Below are 17,268 nucleotides of genomic sequence, written 5' to 3' on the forward strand. Positions count from 1 at the left end.
TTGCAATAACTATCAGTGGTTTATTTCACAAAAGTACAAGGTTTGTAATGCTGCAACTATAATATCTGGCAAAAAGTATCAATTAATTGATCATTAGGGAATATATTCAATCATTGTGCAAGCGTCCCATTTGATTCGAATCTGCTAGTTAATAAAATTCGATTATAGTTTGAATATTCGATAATTAAATATTTTTTTTTGTCTTCTTGAATATTTTAGAATTTTACGCTGCATTACTTTAATTATATGGATAATCTTTACCATTATATGTGTTTTTTAACTTTTGCGGCCGGTCCCCACTATTCGTGCCGACGAATTCGGCTTGCTCGTTGCCAGAATCCCAGGAAATAATTCAGGATCCGTTAGAGATGGTTCAGGGGGTTTCCTCCTAGGATATGTATTCTCCCGCGGGAAATAGAATGCGCTCCATCATCGTATCATCCGTTGATTTTGAGAGGATCTTACGGAATCTCGCTGCTTCCAAGGTCTTCTTCAAAAGTTTCATCTCTTGGCTTTACCGATAGACGCTTTGTGACACTGCATGTGCTTCTAGTGCTACCACTTTGTAAGATATACCTTCTTTTTACATTGAGAAATTTCGTCATCTTCGAAATCCTTTCTTCTAGGGTTGGATAATACGACAACGGGTAAGTTACACCGAGATCTCCATTATTAGATAGCAAAAATCTCTACATTTTTGTAAAAACTTAATATCTGCTGGCAGGCACAATCAACCTTTATTTGCCAAATTGCAATTCGTTCTATTGTTTTTATTAAAATAGTTTAGTTTATAAACACAAAAAAACTTCTTCGGACAAAAGCTACCAACCGTATAATAACGTAGTTATATTTTTCACCCATAATATAGCCTTTAGCGCTCAAAAAAATGGGTATTGTTTAAATTGAAACTAATCGACAAGTATTATTATCTAAAATCGCTCGGTTGTTTAAAATCCCTTTATCACAATGTATTACACTTTATTAGCGATTCAACCCGTTCGTTGTCGAAAGTTTCGCCGAGAGTTTAGACGCAGAGACGACGTAATGCGTCGGCGACGGTGCATTAAATCACTCCTAAGTATAGAGAGCAGCGCGTGCACAGCTTCCGATCTCTCGCGAAGATGTCTCGCGGAGAGAAGCGCGTATACGTGTATCACAAACCTCCTTCCTTCCCGCAGGTATTACGCGCGGCTCCACGATATTCGCGAGCGCATAGCATCGGCGTTGGGGGGCTCAGGGCGTAGATTTGTAGCCTGCAACGGGCACGTTCATCCCCTAAGTCTGGCCTCGCCCCCGTTATATATGACCGCCCGGCCGCTATATACACTTATCGCGCGCATACGTTGGCCAGCCTCAAATCCCATCGTGCTTTTTGAACGTGAAATATGGAGAGGCCCACGCGAGGAGGAGAGCCGCAGCGAATCCTTCGAGGATCCTCTCCTATATGAGAAGAGCACGGGAGGAAATGTAGTCGCTTTTCCTTCTCCTCACCCCTCCCGTAGATGCCCACTGTGTATATACCGGCGCATGATGTACTCCGTACACACGATCAAATCCAGGGGGCTTTTTCCGGGGTTTTGCGACCGATTGCCGCGACACGGAGAAAAATTGTCCGCTACACGCAACCAGACAGGATCTCGCAGAATCTGACGAGAATCTCCTTCTCCGGTGGAAGATATAGTTTTTCTTCTTCCTTTTGCTATAATTTTTTCAACGAAGTTTTTATGCCCGTACACGAACATAGAAAACTTTTTGCCGTTTGCTTCTGTTCATAAAACATGTCTTTATTTATTTCATCGTTTAATTGTAATATAAAGACTTTACATACACTGTAAACATTTTTCTAAAAATTCGAAGAGCGTGCCTGAAAATTGAAGTGTGTCCGAAAATTCAGACAATGTATCTGCAAAAAGATGGGCACTTTGTCTGAAGTTTTAGTCAATTTTTTTTACAGTGTTATTGATGCACTTATGTTCAGATTAGTGTGGGGGGGAGTCATGTAAATTCGAGGATGGGAACGGAAGATGATTGGCGGTATTAAACTTGGTATAATTGCTCGCTCCAGTTTCCAGCAGTCGGTCCTTCGAGGACTCTGATAGCGGGAAGCGAAAGTTCGGTTATGCCGTACAGAACGTCGTCCCGGTGCGTGCACAAACGCGGAATCATCCTGCGGATAGTCTCGCCGACGTAAATTCAACGGGTAATTTCCAAAAGGTGGAGGATGAATTAACCCGAGTCTGCTGTATAACCCCCGTGTCGACCTGATGGTGCTCGTTTAGCTTGCAAATGTAGAAGGTGCGACTGACTGACGGAAACGTTTATGCATGTTTCAGAGGGACAGTTATACGCCGCGACGGTGGCCGACTTCTCCGGTGGCGAGCCGCTGATTCACAGGGAGAAAATTCGCACCGAACGCTCGGATCTCAATCAATTGAACGGTAATTTTTTAAAGACATCGAAATTCATACGTAGATTATTTGCAATTTTATATATCGGAGTATCTACACTTTGGAAAAATATGGAAAACCTGAAATTTTATTGGGAATAAAAAAAAAAAAAAAATCTCTCGTTGATCATTTTGCTCTCATATTGCAAAGAGTCGGCAAGCCAAATGAATTATGTATTTTAAATATATTATAAATATATATCTATCTCTTTGTTTGTGTATATTAAATGTCTTAACAAAACATTGAATATGCAGTACATATTCTTTACTGTAATTTTTAGTAATAAAAAAATGAAAATTTTATGCAAATGAAAAATGCTTATCTTACGAAAGTTATTCAATTTTTTTTTCTATACATTTACAAATTTAATACTTGAAACTTAAAAAGCTCTGTGTTTTTTTCTCCGTCTGAGTGAAAAATATTAGAAAAATGTAATAAAAAAATTTATTTTGGAAAGTTGCACCACAAAGAAATCTTTAAAATATTTTCTTTTCTTGAAATTTTGAACAAAAATATCTGGAAAATCAGGAAATTTTTTACAAGAATTGAGTAGATACCCTGTATATATTTACTTGGCAAAAATTCTATTTAAAAAAAGTGTCATGTTAGAATAATGTTTTCACGATGTTCGATTTTATAACTTGAAAGTTGTACGTATAACAAATCGCGAGACGACATTCAAATTTCATCGATATCCTTCCCCAGTTATACGCAGACATACAAATTCATTCAATATGTATTTTTGACGAATAACAGAAAATTTTATGCGTTGCTTTCATGCTAATTCTGAGATATTCCATAGAAGAAACTTCAACGTACCGTTTGATTATCGAATCAATACAATCTCATTATTTCAGGTCCCAACTTTGTCAGCTCGTTTGCGTATCAGGATTACGTATTCTTCTTCTATCGCGAGACAGCCGTGGAATACATGAATTGCGGAAAGGTAAGATTATAGTTTCTTTTTTCCGCGCATACGACATTTTTCAGCAAGTTTCTCACTGTAAATTTTTTATTGAGCTTTTGTTATATCATCAGGGGTATCTATGATCCGATTTGAGAAAAAATTGATCAAGATTACAAGCTTTATATAAGAGAATAATGTTAAATTTCACTTTATATTATACGATATACGTATGTGAAACATTTTTATCAAGATTGCGGAAATAAATCTTCAGCGTAAAAATATCGCGATTGCTGATATGTATTCATGTGTTATAGGGAATAAGAAGAAAGTACTTTGGAGTTTTTAATATTCGGGTTTCGCTCGATTTGCACGTTTCAGGCGGTCTACTCGCGAGTCGGTAGAGTCTGTCAGCACGATAAGGGCGGGCCACACGCATTTAGCGACAGATGGACGAGTTTCCTGAAAGCGAGACTCAACTGTTCGGTACCGGGCGAGTACCCCTTCTATTTCAACGAAATACGTGAGTATGCATATGCGCGCATATCTTTTCGCGTGCGGCTTCGATCGTGACTACGCTCGAGTAGTTTCAAACGAGGGCTCTCTCGCGCCGTTCCTAAAAGGGCTCGTAAAAGAGTCTCTTCGCTTCTACGCCCCGTTAGTCGCAACTTAGTACACATATATTGCACTCTTCTGCCTTTCAAGTTTTCTACGATTTCTGCTCCACACGTACCCTCGCAATGCGTTCGATGAAATACCGTAAGAAGGAGGGAAATGTAACTTAACTAGTTGCGCGTTTGAAAAAATTTCAAGAAGGAACGACTAAGGGCTGACCGATTTTAATTTCTGCCAATGCATTCAGTACTGTATTAAAACTCGAAAACAATACAATCCTGGAAAATATCTATATACAAAACTAAACAAATCGCAAACACGAATATTAAAAAATGAGTTATGACATTGTTTTATTGCACAGCGTTACATTCCCTGGCGATGTAATAGGAATAATACTGCGCTGTAACAATACTCTTGCATTTCTAATATTTATATATTTACATGCAGCATTTTATATTAACGTAGGACAGAAAGAGTTGTAGTTTGCTGTTTGCAAATACATATAAATATTAGAGATGCATTGTTACGGTGTGGCATTATATTCTCTTATAATAACAGAGACATAACATTGCACTATAACAAAAGGTAACGATATATTTCTAATATTTATATCTCTATTTATTTTCCCGCCGCGTTTATCCGATTTTATATACAGATATAGCGCAATTAGATAAGTTACTCCAGCTACCAGCAAAATGGACTAATCTCGAGTGCACAATAGCCGTGGCACCATCGCGGCTAAGAGTAGAGAAGATGAACAAGATGAGCGGAGCATTGTTCCCGAATAGAATATTGTCGCCGTGTATCGAATTGAAATTTCTATGCTTGCTAAAGTTGGCGCGCCTCCAAACGGTGAGAATATTTGATGAGAAGCGCCGCGAAATCATACAACTTCCGTTTATTACTTCAATTTTACACCTAATGACGGGAATAACTCCCAATGACATACTTGCTAATATTGATACATCTCCACCTAAGCATCATGCGTAATAGATATTATAATGCCGATAAGTTTATTGAATTCTTTCGATGAACGAATCTTGTTAAATCGATGCTGATGATCTCAAAACGATACGATTTTTAACTTTATGTAAAAATTTAAAAAATCGTTTTATAAGTAAAATGAATAACATAAAATAGATGAGATAACCGATATTCTATCAGCATATTTCTGAGTTGTACAATTAATTTTAGTAAATTACAGATAATATCGTCAATCTCGATAGACTGACCGCGTTCAAAACGCGATTTATTTGGAATATACAAAAAAAAGATACTTTATTTGAATTCTGCATTTTGTTATTTTTGTCATCTCTTCATATATTATGAATTTTGTAGTAACATGTAAAAAACATTTAAAAATTAAATAACGTGGAGTACATGCAATTTCTCTCTCTATAATTATCTCTCCAAAAATATTTCAACTTCAATATGTCGGTCAGAATGATGATGCTTAAATAATAGCTAAAATTGTAATCTTTTTCCATGTATAATTAAAAAAAAATTTTTTTTTTTTGTCGATCATATTAAAACATAGAAATATCTTCTAAAATTTGGATGTATTCAATGTACGAAAAAAAATTAATGAAAAACTTAAGATCGAAACTGATTAATACAATAATAGGGTATAAATAGAAATAATAGAGTTTCTTGAGATGTGGGGTGAATGCAAATGTCCCTGATCTGTTGCTAAATGTTGATATCCGATCTATTTCTATCTCCAGACACATTCGGCAAAATAGTCATTCATCTTGCATCTCGCATTATAAAATTGATAATAGCGCGAAAGATTTATCAATATTTCGAAAAATAATTTAAAATAATTTTCATATTTCATATTCCGCGAATATAATGATGAAATAGCTTTTCGATCAAAACATCAGTAAAACTTTTATTAAATCTTGATTTATTTAATTCAAGGCCCTCAGAGTATTCTTCATATGATCTGAAATCTCCTTTGTATTCTTCGGAAGCTCATATTGAACAACCGACTTGTTGATTTAACATTTATTATTTTATTTAATTTAATCCTTCAAGTTTCAAAACTATTTTTTGATATTCACCAACAGTTGTTCCCAGACAAAACATTTTCTCGATTAAAGAATATTTATAGTACTTACAATTCATCAGCTCCAGGTGAACATACATACCTCAAATATCTTTTTTGTCTCCAGAATCAACGAGCGATGTTACGGACGGTCGATATGCGGGCAAATCTGCGCGTCTGGTGTATGGGGTTTTCACGACTCCGGTGAACTCCATCGGGGGCTCGGCTGTCTGCGCGTTCTCCATGGATAACATTCTCGAGGTCTTCCAGAGTGCTTTCAAGGAACAGGAGACTATAAACAGCAATTGGCTGCGGGTACTTCCGGAAAAAGTACCTGAGCCGAGACCTGGTGCCTGTGTTAACGACTCTAGGACGCTTCCGGACATCACCGTCAATTTCGTCAAAGCTCATCCCCTCATGGACGATGCGGTGCAATCCTACTTTTCATTACCTGTGATAACTAAAACCAGTTTTAAGTGAGTGATCTTATCGAGATTAATATTGATTTTTATTAAAACATTATTAATATAACATATTTTCTGTGTCTCCCGTAAGTTTATTAGCACATTTTTTTTTTTGAACTGCGAATTATTAAAAACAAAAAAGTTTAATAATTATATAATTAAAAGTTAAATTTTTTGAATATGACAATTTTTTATGAAAACCTAATAAATCTATAAATGTATTTTAATGTTAAATTTAGAGATAAACAGAATGTGCACACCATATTATACACATGAAAAAATGTGAAAATTCTTTCTGCTGGATTTTTTATAACAGGGTTTTCTATCAAAGGTTAATTTTATGACGATTATATCTCTTTTTAATAACATATTTTTATAGCGCAATGCATTTTTTAATATGGGTTATTTTAACATTTACAGTTACAGATTTACCAAAGTCGTTGTAGATCCTCAAGTAAAAGCATTGGATGGTAAAGCTTATGACATGCTCTACATCGGAACAGGTACAATTATTTATTTATTTAATCATTTGTAATCATATATTGATTATTTATTATGTTTATATATAATTATGCATTATTATTACATCTGTATAATAATGCTTAATTTATTATATATTATAATAATGCTTGTTGCATATAGATGACGGCCGTGTTCTGAAGGCACTCAACACACGCGCACCCGAGACACGTGACAGTGTGGGCCAAGTTATTGTCAGCGATGTCCAGGTATTAAAATTCGGTAAGTAAATTTATCATATAATCGTTATAGTGATGTGTTTTATCATACATATGGATAGAAAAAAAATTATTTAATGTGTAATATATAATCATCTTTTGTAAACATGCATATTTATTGTGAAATGTGCAATTTTATTTTTTGCAGGCCAAGCGGTCAAGGAACTTTTGGTGGTTCATTTAGCGGGCGAAGCGAGCAAATTGGTGGTGTTCGCGGATTCTGAGATTCGCGCGGTTCCCTTGCATCATTGCGACTCGCCCGCAGCGGCTACCTGCAGATCCTGCGTCGCTTTGCAGGATCCTCATTGCGCTTGGGACGCAATTGGGAATCTCTGCGTCGCGGTGCCGACAAAACTCCACGATAGCGACACTAGCAAAACGCTATTTCAAGATATCCCGACCGGGAGACACAGAAGCTGCGGATACGAGCAAGGTACGTCCGGTGTATAGATTAAATTAATGTATTATTAAAACATCCGTGCTGTTTCCAGGAATCGGTAAATTATGCGATGCCACACTTGGTCGCTTGTTTAATAATTTTATCCGATACGACCTGATTCTCTGTTTCATTTTGTTTTACTTTATTTCTTTTACAACACGACGACGTGTATTAGTAAGAAAAGTTATACGGGATAATTTGCAAATATGATATCGAATATTTTCCGAACTTTTGAAATTAGAACATTTCTACTTCGAACTGTTTGAATATTACGAGCACGCAATTTATTCGAGCTTATTTTTGATTTTCCTATTTTGAATAAACAGCAGAATCATGTTATGTTGAAGCCTGCATTCATAAATCTTCACTATGAATTTAAGATATGTAGCGATTTAAAAAGAGATTTGAAATTTTTGAAAAATTTTCTGCGCATTTTTCGATGCGTCATAATCCTTTCAAACACATATCTTCCTAGTATGAACGTAATCAAATTTATTCCCTTGTAGTCATTACTCACTTCGTCATTATTTCTTATTTTGAAAAGAGAAGATAGTCAGGGGAGATCATCAAAAATAAAAAATTAAATAGAATGTTTGAAAAGATTATTTTTTGCAAATTACAAAACTTTTTCTCTTAAATCTCCTATTCTCATATCACAAGTGTGTTTATTTTAGTTACATTCCTATCAATTATTTTTATTTCTCTTTTCATTCTCTTCTTTCTCACAAATCTATGAGTATAAAATATTTTATATTTTATATTAAATGCTTTTTTAATCTTTATTTAACCTTAAAAATAGAAAATAGTGCAACTAATATAAATAAAATGACTAAATATGTGAATCCTAATATGTGGCACGTTTTCTCTCTTTGAAAAGAAAATATCACTAAATAATGCATGCAATAAATGTTGAAGCTACCCTTTGCAGCTCCTAGTGAACATTAAATAATACTTCACGCACATTCAACTATGCTAAGAGTTTTGCTCGCATGGCTAACGCAGCTCACGATCAGTCATCTCATAATATATTCATGCGTACACTAGGCGCCATATATGCTTCACAGCATTTCCAGGTCGGATCTCCAGATCATATCTAGATATTCATACATCACGACTTTTAAAATTGTGTCTGACAAATCGATAATTTATAAATGTTAAAGTCATAAAGTGACAATAAATTATGCAACGTAGGATATAAATTTTTTGGGTAGTTTAATCAATAGTCAGGAATATCTAAATATGGATATCTAAATATAATTCGAAAGCATCTATCTAAGGTGCAAAGACAAATGTGATACCTGTTGTAATACGTATGCGAAATCATTTTGTATGTGTAATCTCATCTCTATCGTCTATCATCATATTGGGTGAATGTTACTCCAGAAATGACGAAGCCCGTGCAACCAGCGGTGGCGCCCGAAATTGGGCGCGACGAGCAGCCCGATGAACGGGACAATGAAATCGTCATCGAGTTGGATCGGGAAAATCAGTACGGACGTACGCAGCCAAGGGCTAACGAGCCTCAAGGTAATAATCATTTGCGCTATACAAAACTTGCTCATTCCGTCACACTTCACGCAGTATTTTACCTTCAGTGTTCGAAGTCGAAAGTCCTCCTATACTCATAATTCGCGCGATCCCGCTTTAAGGCAATTCTCCCCTCATAATATTTCATTTATTCCTCAGATTCACTTTTATGTTAGCACAACTAATCTGTGTCTTACCGATGCGCGCTAATAATAGGGTGATCCGTTATTGAACTTAACCGATCTTACATGAAAGAATAATATTATAAATAACAATATGGAAATTTCAATGTAATGCTTCTCCTTTTTTATACGAAACTTTCTTTATAAGGATATAAAATTTGAAAATTGCAACGTTTCAAGTTTGTATAACTTTTAAATTACTAAAAAAATAAAAGCGATCTCTCGATATATATATTACAGGCGTGACTGTCACCCCAGTGGTGTATTCGGCCCAAACGTTGACAGGTGCACTGATAGGCACTTGCTTCTGCTCCTTGGTGGCTGGTTTCGCTTTCGGTTTCTGGTTCTCTCAGAGACTACGCGGCTCATCTTATCCGGAACCCTCTGAGCAGCGGCAACAGCTTAATCGACTGACCGAGAGCTCGGAATCACCCGGATTCAACAACAAATCCATCAATCTGGTGCTGAATGTGCCGCCTAAGAACCCAAACGGCAAGAATGCCAATTCATCCGCGGAAAATAAGCCTGTGCAGAAAGTGAAGAAAACGTACATATGATACAGAAGGCGACACAGAGCCGTCTGAGGCTTGTCACAGGACCCCACGGGTTCTGGCGCATCTTCCATCTCCTCGTCTTCCGACATCGCAGAGTCGGACGAACGCAATGACGAAGATGGCGACGACGATGAGGATGAGGGGACGACGCCCCCTACGAGCCTCACCACCGGCATCGCTACGGACCACACCAATAATACACATAAGTTGGATGAGGATCACTATGAGAGCATCGTAAACGATGAGACCTGCACGCTCGAGTATTGTGACCCTTATGAATCTGCGCAGCAGCGATCCGCAACAGCTCCGAGATGTGTTCGGTACCATCAGTCCGTCGAGTGTGTCGAGACTACGCTGATAAATGCACCAACAACGTGCGAACTTGAAGATTCCGGCAACAGCGACAGTGCCAATAGTCTCGACGATCTCTGCGGATCACATCGTCCCGCTATCAACGATGATCGATTTGATCGGCACGGGGAATTAACGAACAACGGGCGAGATCACTATATGGTACCCACCCGAAATCCGCGCGAGCTCAACGAGAGGATCCTGTCGCTCTTTAATCCACAGTTCTTGCCCAACTTCAACAATATGATCACGTATGTGGCTAGTCCGCCACCGCGATCTCAGTCCATGGCCCAATATAATAGCAAGGATGATAATTTTCTGCTTAGGAACACGAACTATCGTAAACATACGACGGCACGAACTCGATGTGTTTTTGACGCAAACTAAACACGGTTTAAGCGAGGCGCCGCAAAAGTGATCAGTATCATCGGTAAATTAAACGACTCGCTTTACGGTTTGATTGTAAAACGCGTTTAGAAATGTAACTTTGTGCATCTAAGGAAGTAGCAGTGCTGGAAGTAAAAAGTAACTGTATATTTCTCCTATAATTTGATTATGCGAAGAAGAAGAGCCAGGAACTATCTTGAACACCTACTAAAACCCTCTCCTCTCCTTTTTCCAAATTTTACAATGAAATACGGTTAAAAATCGTGTCGGGAAATGCGATCGTGATCATATATACACTGGTGAATAACCTCGCACGTTGTGTCATAGATCGATGTAAAGAGAATAGTCTCGTGATCGAGCCAAGGATCTACTTTTCTATGGTATTTTCAAGCTTTGCCAAGTATATATCCGTCGCGCGTTTCCACGCTCACGACTAGCATGGAATTTTGTATAGAATTAGATCGTTTGAAATTGTTTCTTTATGTATTCTTTTTTTCATGATGATAACGACAAGAGAATCGAATGTGAGGAAAAGTGTACGCCGACAACGATGACTGAAGTTGAAGAATTGAATTGTAGTAATGTAATGTGATATCTCCATATGAGGACTGTGTTCGTAGCAGTGGCCTGTTAGATGCTTAGACTGATGCAAGATAGAAAAAAAAGCGAAACACATTGTGTAGAGACATTTAAGCATTCGCGCGAAAGACGAGGCGTGCCTTCCGTGTGTTAATTGTTGGCAAATCTTGATCTATAACAGGAATGGAGTATTAGTATGGCCGGTACAGATTCGCGGGCAAGTGCCTCATTTATGCATTTTGTTTAAGATATCCGATATAGGACGCGAAGCAAAGCATAGAGAGAGATCTAAGTAAGACTAATTATCGTTGTGCACTTTTTCGTGCTGTGAGTATTGGTAATAGCGGGGAATACGAGAGCGTGATTATCGATAAACTCAGCTCTCGAGAGAATATAATGGCAAGCGTATATAGTTTCTTCGAGGAATATATGTATGTTAAAAAATTGATACTATAGTAGAAAATTTATTGCTGAATGAAACGTTGCGACAAAAAGAAGATCGATAAAGAAAAATACCGATAATAATTAATTCGCTGATTATTCTAAAGTATTGAATAACAAGAGTGTCATATACATGCTGGATGATACTTGCAAGTTTTGAATTTACATTCTTATTGTATTCATTCACAATCAAGCTGCCAAGAAGAAATGAATCTGGATCTCAGTTTTATCATAGCTGCAATTATATCGTATACATTTCTCAAATATCTAACTAAAATTTAGAGTCGCAACGCGATTTTGCCGTGGTGCATAGAATTAATCTAGTTAAGCATTACATCATATTTAATTTTTTACGTATATTTAGGTTTTTCATTTCCGTTCAATTGCCGTTGATATGGCAAAACATCCTCGAAGAAACTCCGAGGGAAAGGGAACCGGAATGAGTAAGGAATTTTATAGTGGTGCACATACACAAAAAACTGGTTCTGCTAGCGTTATAATAACGATCGCGATATGATTACACGTGCGCATTTACTTGACAGTTTCGCATCGCGGACAGAGTGTGCCTCTAGCGATGAGCATCTTGAGATTTTCTTAAAATGATAAAAACAGCGGAAAGTACATTTTCGATATATGCGAAAAAACCCATAAAATGCAAACCATTCTCACTTTTCTAAATCAGCTTTAATCACACCAGCAGTGTATTGACCTATGCTGATATATTTTAATATAATTAATTCTCGCAATAATATATATATACAATATAAAGTTTTTTTACACACGATACATTGGTTTGGAAAACACCAAAATATTTAATGAAGATTAAGGCTTTTATGACGCTTAGTACTATGAACACCAAGTTTGCACTAGTAAGATCGTCTCGTGCGTATTTTCGAAAAGTATTTTCCGCTGTTTTGTGCACTATTTTCTCATCGCTCATTAACTAACACTGCCGCGTAAATTCTAACACGCCTTGAGCGAATACAATAGAGAACACCTTACAATTTTCACCGATTGTCATTGAACGTTGGATATTAAAAGATCAGGGTAAAATGAAACGTTATTCAAGTGCTTTCGTGTTCGACGATATGGCTCGGTATAGATAGCTACACACACACACATATATATATCATGGTAACTGCGTGCTGTGTAACCGAAAAAAGAGAAATCGTGTAAATACGTAGAACTGTTTTTTTTTTTAATCGTTGAAATCATTTAAACAAGGTCGAGGATTCATTCGTTATGCTACTCGTGATGCGGGCAGCAGTGTGTATATGTGTGAGCGAGTGAATAAATGAATGAATAATATAAGTATAAGTGTGTATGATAGGTATGAATATTATACATATATCGCATTTTCATTGCTACAGATATACATATGCATATATATGTATATATAAAATATACATATATGCATATGTATATATAAAAGTGCATATACGTTTGCATTTATACATATTCGTTTTAACTTCGCATAGAATACTACTTCGAGAAGCAAGATGTGAGTTAAATAAGAGAGGCAGCTAATTAGATTTATGCGCTGACTTTGTAAAAGTCTTTCCTTAAATAAATTTTTGCCATGCCCCGTTCATCGTATTCGATTAATCTTGGCTGGCAAGCCTTTTACAAAATATAATGATGTTTGTGTAATAGAAAAACATCCGAACTAGGTACCTTAACACGAGATATGACGGTAGAGAAAAAATTGTTATATATACATATATATATATTAATATTTCTAAATTGGAAAAAAATTGGGGATGCGTATAAAATTACATGTATACAAATGTACTATTAGAGAATACTGTTTGCATATAAACAATGTACATAACCAATGCTCCATTTAAGACTTTATCATGCTTTCAAAACTAGCCCTGTGTCATAAGAGCAACGAGAGGTGAGTTTCTAATTAAAAGTAGACGACACATTGAAGGTTTCTCGTACTTGCATTAGCTTTTTTATATTGTAATATAAAGCGCGAGAAACCTCACACATCTAGATTTTTCTGTCACATATTTTAAAAACCGACGTGATATTTAATAATTTTATACTTTTCTATGCGATATCCTTGTCTAATGGTGGATTTCTATCATAACTTAAAAAAACACTGCGATAATTTTCAAACTTACATTTTTAAAAGAATTTTGAAATAAATGAGTGTGTGTTAAAGTATTTTTATACGTTCTAAACATTATTATATCATATTGTTGTATTATTTTATATACATATATTACAGATTTTACTAACACATTAGAATCAACTATTATAACTAGAAAATACTGCTTCATCAAAGTATCAAAAGATGGATTTTAAATCGCTATAATTAAGCAAACAAGAACTATCCTACTTAAAAAATCTGACGAAAAAAAGTATAGTATAATCAAATCATGTTATAGATATCACACTTGTGTGATACATTTGATAAACTGTCCATTTTCATTCTATTTTTATGATACTGACAAGTTATTTATTGATAAAAATAGTTTCTTTAAACTGCATATAATTCTATTTTTGTTACATGTTAATTATATAGTAAATGATATAATTTATAAAAATATATAAAAATATTTTTGAATAGGGAGAGAGAGATAGATTTATATTAACAAAAAATGGTAATTTGTAATGATATTGATCGTTAAATTTTTTACACAGAAAAGCTTGTGCATTTCAGATAATTTGAAAAAGAATATATATACATATATATATATATATATATAAGCTCTTTGAATATGATTTTTTAAACAAGATTATTCTCTAATTTGATAAACTTTGCTTTTATTAGCTAAGGTGATCACATAGAAATGTATAAAATGATTAAGTATATTACAACAATTACTTGATATAAGTATCAAGAAATGTGCGTTTCTTAGAAATGAAAGCAAAACATATTTGGCGAACATTACGAGTCACGAATTAATGTACATAATTTTAAACAGCTGGGTTTTCGAAGGATTAAAATAAAAATAAATACAACACATCTTGCAAACACCAGAAAGCAATATTGTTAATAATAAACTTATTTTGAAATTGGGCGGCTTAATAATTTTAGATTATTATACTTATTAGTATATTGCGACAGAGAAAAGAACAATGTGGCGAACACACACGAGGCACGAACGAAGACAGTATAATTACGTGACGCGGTAGCTGTAGATCATATCGCTCGCATTAATTAGATAATGTAACCGTAACATTCCATTAAAGCCGGGACTGCCAACCGTTTAATAAATACTGACCTGGCAGTGTACGGCGCTGCAAGGAAGTCGATATAATACATGTAGATAATTAATATAATTAATATGTCTTTTTATTCATACTATGAATAAAGATAAAAACGATAAAGATTTAAATCATTTATTCTATTTTATCGTATTTCTTTACGTAGACCGGAAATATTATCCCGGTTTTAAAGCGATACGTGGAAAACGCCGATCGTTTAATTAATTAATTAAATTAATTAATCGAGTAGATATTTTGCAATATTGAAAAATATTCAATATAATTTTACAGTACTATTCGAACAAATATATGATAGTTTTCGCATGCGAGAAATTTGCAGACTTTTAATTTAGCTTTAAACTATGAAATATCCGATGAAATAATTTGATCCGATTCAGACTGCTTCTATCGAATCAGTTATAAAAGCTTTTACATTCTCATAAATTAGAGAGCATTTTTCATCAAGTTTTTGTAATGTTCTATTTTCGCGCTGTTTTTGTATACATGGGAGAAGAAATTTTAAACGCAACACAAAATTAGTATGAAAATAATCGCGACGTGCAATAACTAAATATTTTTTAATGAAATGACATGTGTATTTTTTCTTAATTAGCATGCGACTATTTGAGAAAGCACAACGAAAGCGAATACCTCAAATCCAAACGCATCATAAAAATCATGTATTAATTAATGATAGAATAATTTTTGCCGAGAGCGCTGTGGATGGCAGTCCGGGCCACACATCTTTGCTGTGCCAATGCAACATCTCTTTTTATGTACATATAATATTGTAATTCTAATTAATCTTAGATAATATAGCTAAAATCGTGCTCTAAGTTAAGCGAAGATAATATGTAACATGTAACATTTTTATCTTCTCATCGCTGATGAAATAATATTTATTTATCATCAATTATAAATAATTTTTTCAGATAAATGTGCTATTTAGTTTCCGGAAGCATACATGATATCGTATGCTCTTTTTTGTTACGGAAAAATTTTTGATGATTGATATTTTATCAAAAGCAATAACACTTTTCTTTAAACAGAATCCAAAAATACATTGGTAATTATTCTGATATTTTATGCAAAAATGAGTATATAAAAGAGTATATATGTAAAAAATAAAACTATTTAAAACATTTAATCCAAAGCTTATAAGATGCAAGATGTCTCAAGATCACAAGATATATGTCCTTCTTATCTTAATTCTTGAGTCAATTTAATTTCGATATGTTTTGAAAATATTGGTAAGCAGGGATGATAATAATAATTTTCTGAATATAATGATATATTATAATATTTAATTAAGATTTTAAAAAATCCCGGAAAAAACTGTTATTCTGAAAAGATCTCTGCATCCGAACTGATAAAAACGTTTGTATATCTTTTCGTACTAAATAATTTTATCTGAAATATTAATATTGATGATATGTAAATGAATAAAAGACGCTATCTGCTGCGAATGATCGAATTAAACGAAAAATATCTCAAAATATTGCGAAAATGAGGCACCGAGTCATCCATTAATGCTGTTTTATGGCTAAACGAAAAAATTTTGTAGATATATAATTCCTCATCGTTATATCTTCCCGAAGCTAATAACGCGCGCTCTAATAATTATATATGTAATTTCCATATAAATTGTTATAATTACAAACACGGCACAACCATACGACATATAGCGAGTAAGTTTCTCATCGTGCGCAGAATAAACGACCCACATTTAACATTGTACCTTCCCCCAAATTGCGTGCGTAGTATGCAAATTAATAGTGTAACTTGCGTACTATGCATATATTTAATATATTAGTATATACTTTGTACAATAATACTCGTTTTTTGGGAGAACGATATAATGATTAAAGAAAGCTTCTCGTTTTTACGTGTATTCAAGATCAACGTTATTTTTTTAACGACTACTTTGATATTTCACGGATATTACTTTTATTATGCGACTTTTTATATTATTTCTACGAAAAATAGGCTATTTTCTCTCTCTCCCCCTTTTCTTCCTTTTTTTTTACAAAATTGTATATTTTCTAATGCGTCGATTTACCAGCGCGAATCGGAGCTATTGATATATATAGTTCCATTTATATACTGTAAGTTTCAAAAAACTTGTACAATATATGAATAATCAATAATAAATCAATAACAGAAGCTTGTGAATTTCAAAATCAAAACAATTCGGAGTTGAAAATTATTTAGCTACAACGAGTTGTGATTGTAATAAAAATCAATGTTTCAGTTGAAAGAGGACGAGATTTTAAAGATAAAAATGAAATAATCAGTTGAAAATGAAAATAATTTGTTCTACTCTTCTAAACATAAACATTTTTTTATAAAAATATTTTAAATTACAAAATTTATAT

General features: G+C 34.5%; 1 protein-coding gene and 1 pseudogene across 5 annotated transcripts in view; both read left to right on the forward strand.

Moving 5' to 3' along the window:
- Positions 1-9,952, forward strand: part of LOC115244245 (semaphorin-1A-like) — a 210,755-nt gene extending 200,803 nt beyond the window's left edge. For 4 of the 5 annotated variants that reach the window (XM_029821756.1, XM_029821755.1, XM_029821757.1 and 1 more), the window contains 9 exons: positions 2,334-2,438; positions 3,305-3,393; positions 3,733-3,874; positions 6,141-6,489; positions 6,898-6,980; positions 7,120-7,218; positions 7,363-7,647; positions 9,037-9,180; positions 9,603-9,952. In XM_029821756.1, coding sequence (XP_029677616.1) covers positions 2,334-2,438; positions 3,305-3,393; positions 3,733-3,874; positions 6,141-6,489; positions 6,898-6,980; positions 7,120-7,218; positions 7,363-7,647; positions 9,037-9,180; positions 9,603-9,919 — 1,613 coding nt within the window. In that variant the 3' untranslated portion in view covers positions 9,920-9,952. The remainder of the gene's footprint in view (positions 1-2,333; positions 2,439-3,304; positions 3,394-3,732; positions 3,875-6,140; positions 6,490-6,897; positions 6,981-7,119; positions 7,219-7,362; positions 7,648-9,036; positions 9,181-9,602) is intronic. The other variant, XM_029821758.1, reaches the window with a different exon arrangement.
- LOC115244206 lies at positions 9,947-17,073 on the forward strand (annotated as a pseudogene).
- Positions 17,074-17,268: the final 195 nt, after the last annotated feature.

The sequence above is a fragment of the Formica exsecta genome, unplaced genomic scaffold (assembly GCF_003651465.1).
Source record: "Formica exsecta isolate Colony F162 unplaced genomic scaffold, ASM365146v1 scaffold80, whole genome shotgun sequence".
NCBI classification, from domain to species: domain Eukaryota; kingdom Metazoa; phylum Arthropoda; class Insecta; order Hymenoptera; family Formicidae; genus Formica; species Formica exsecta.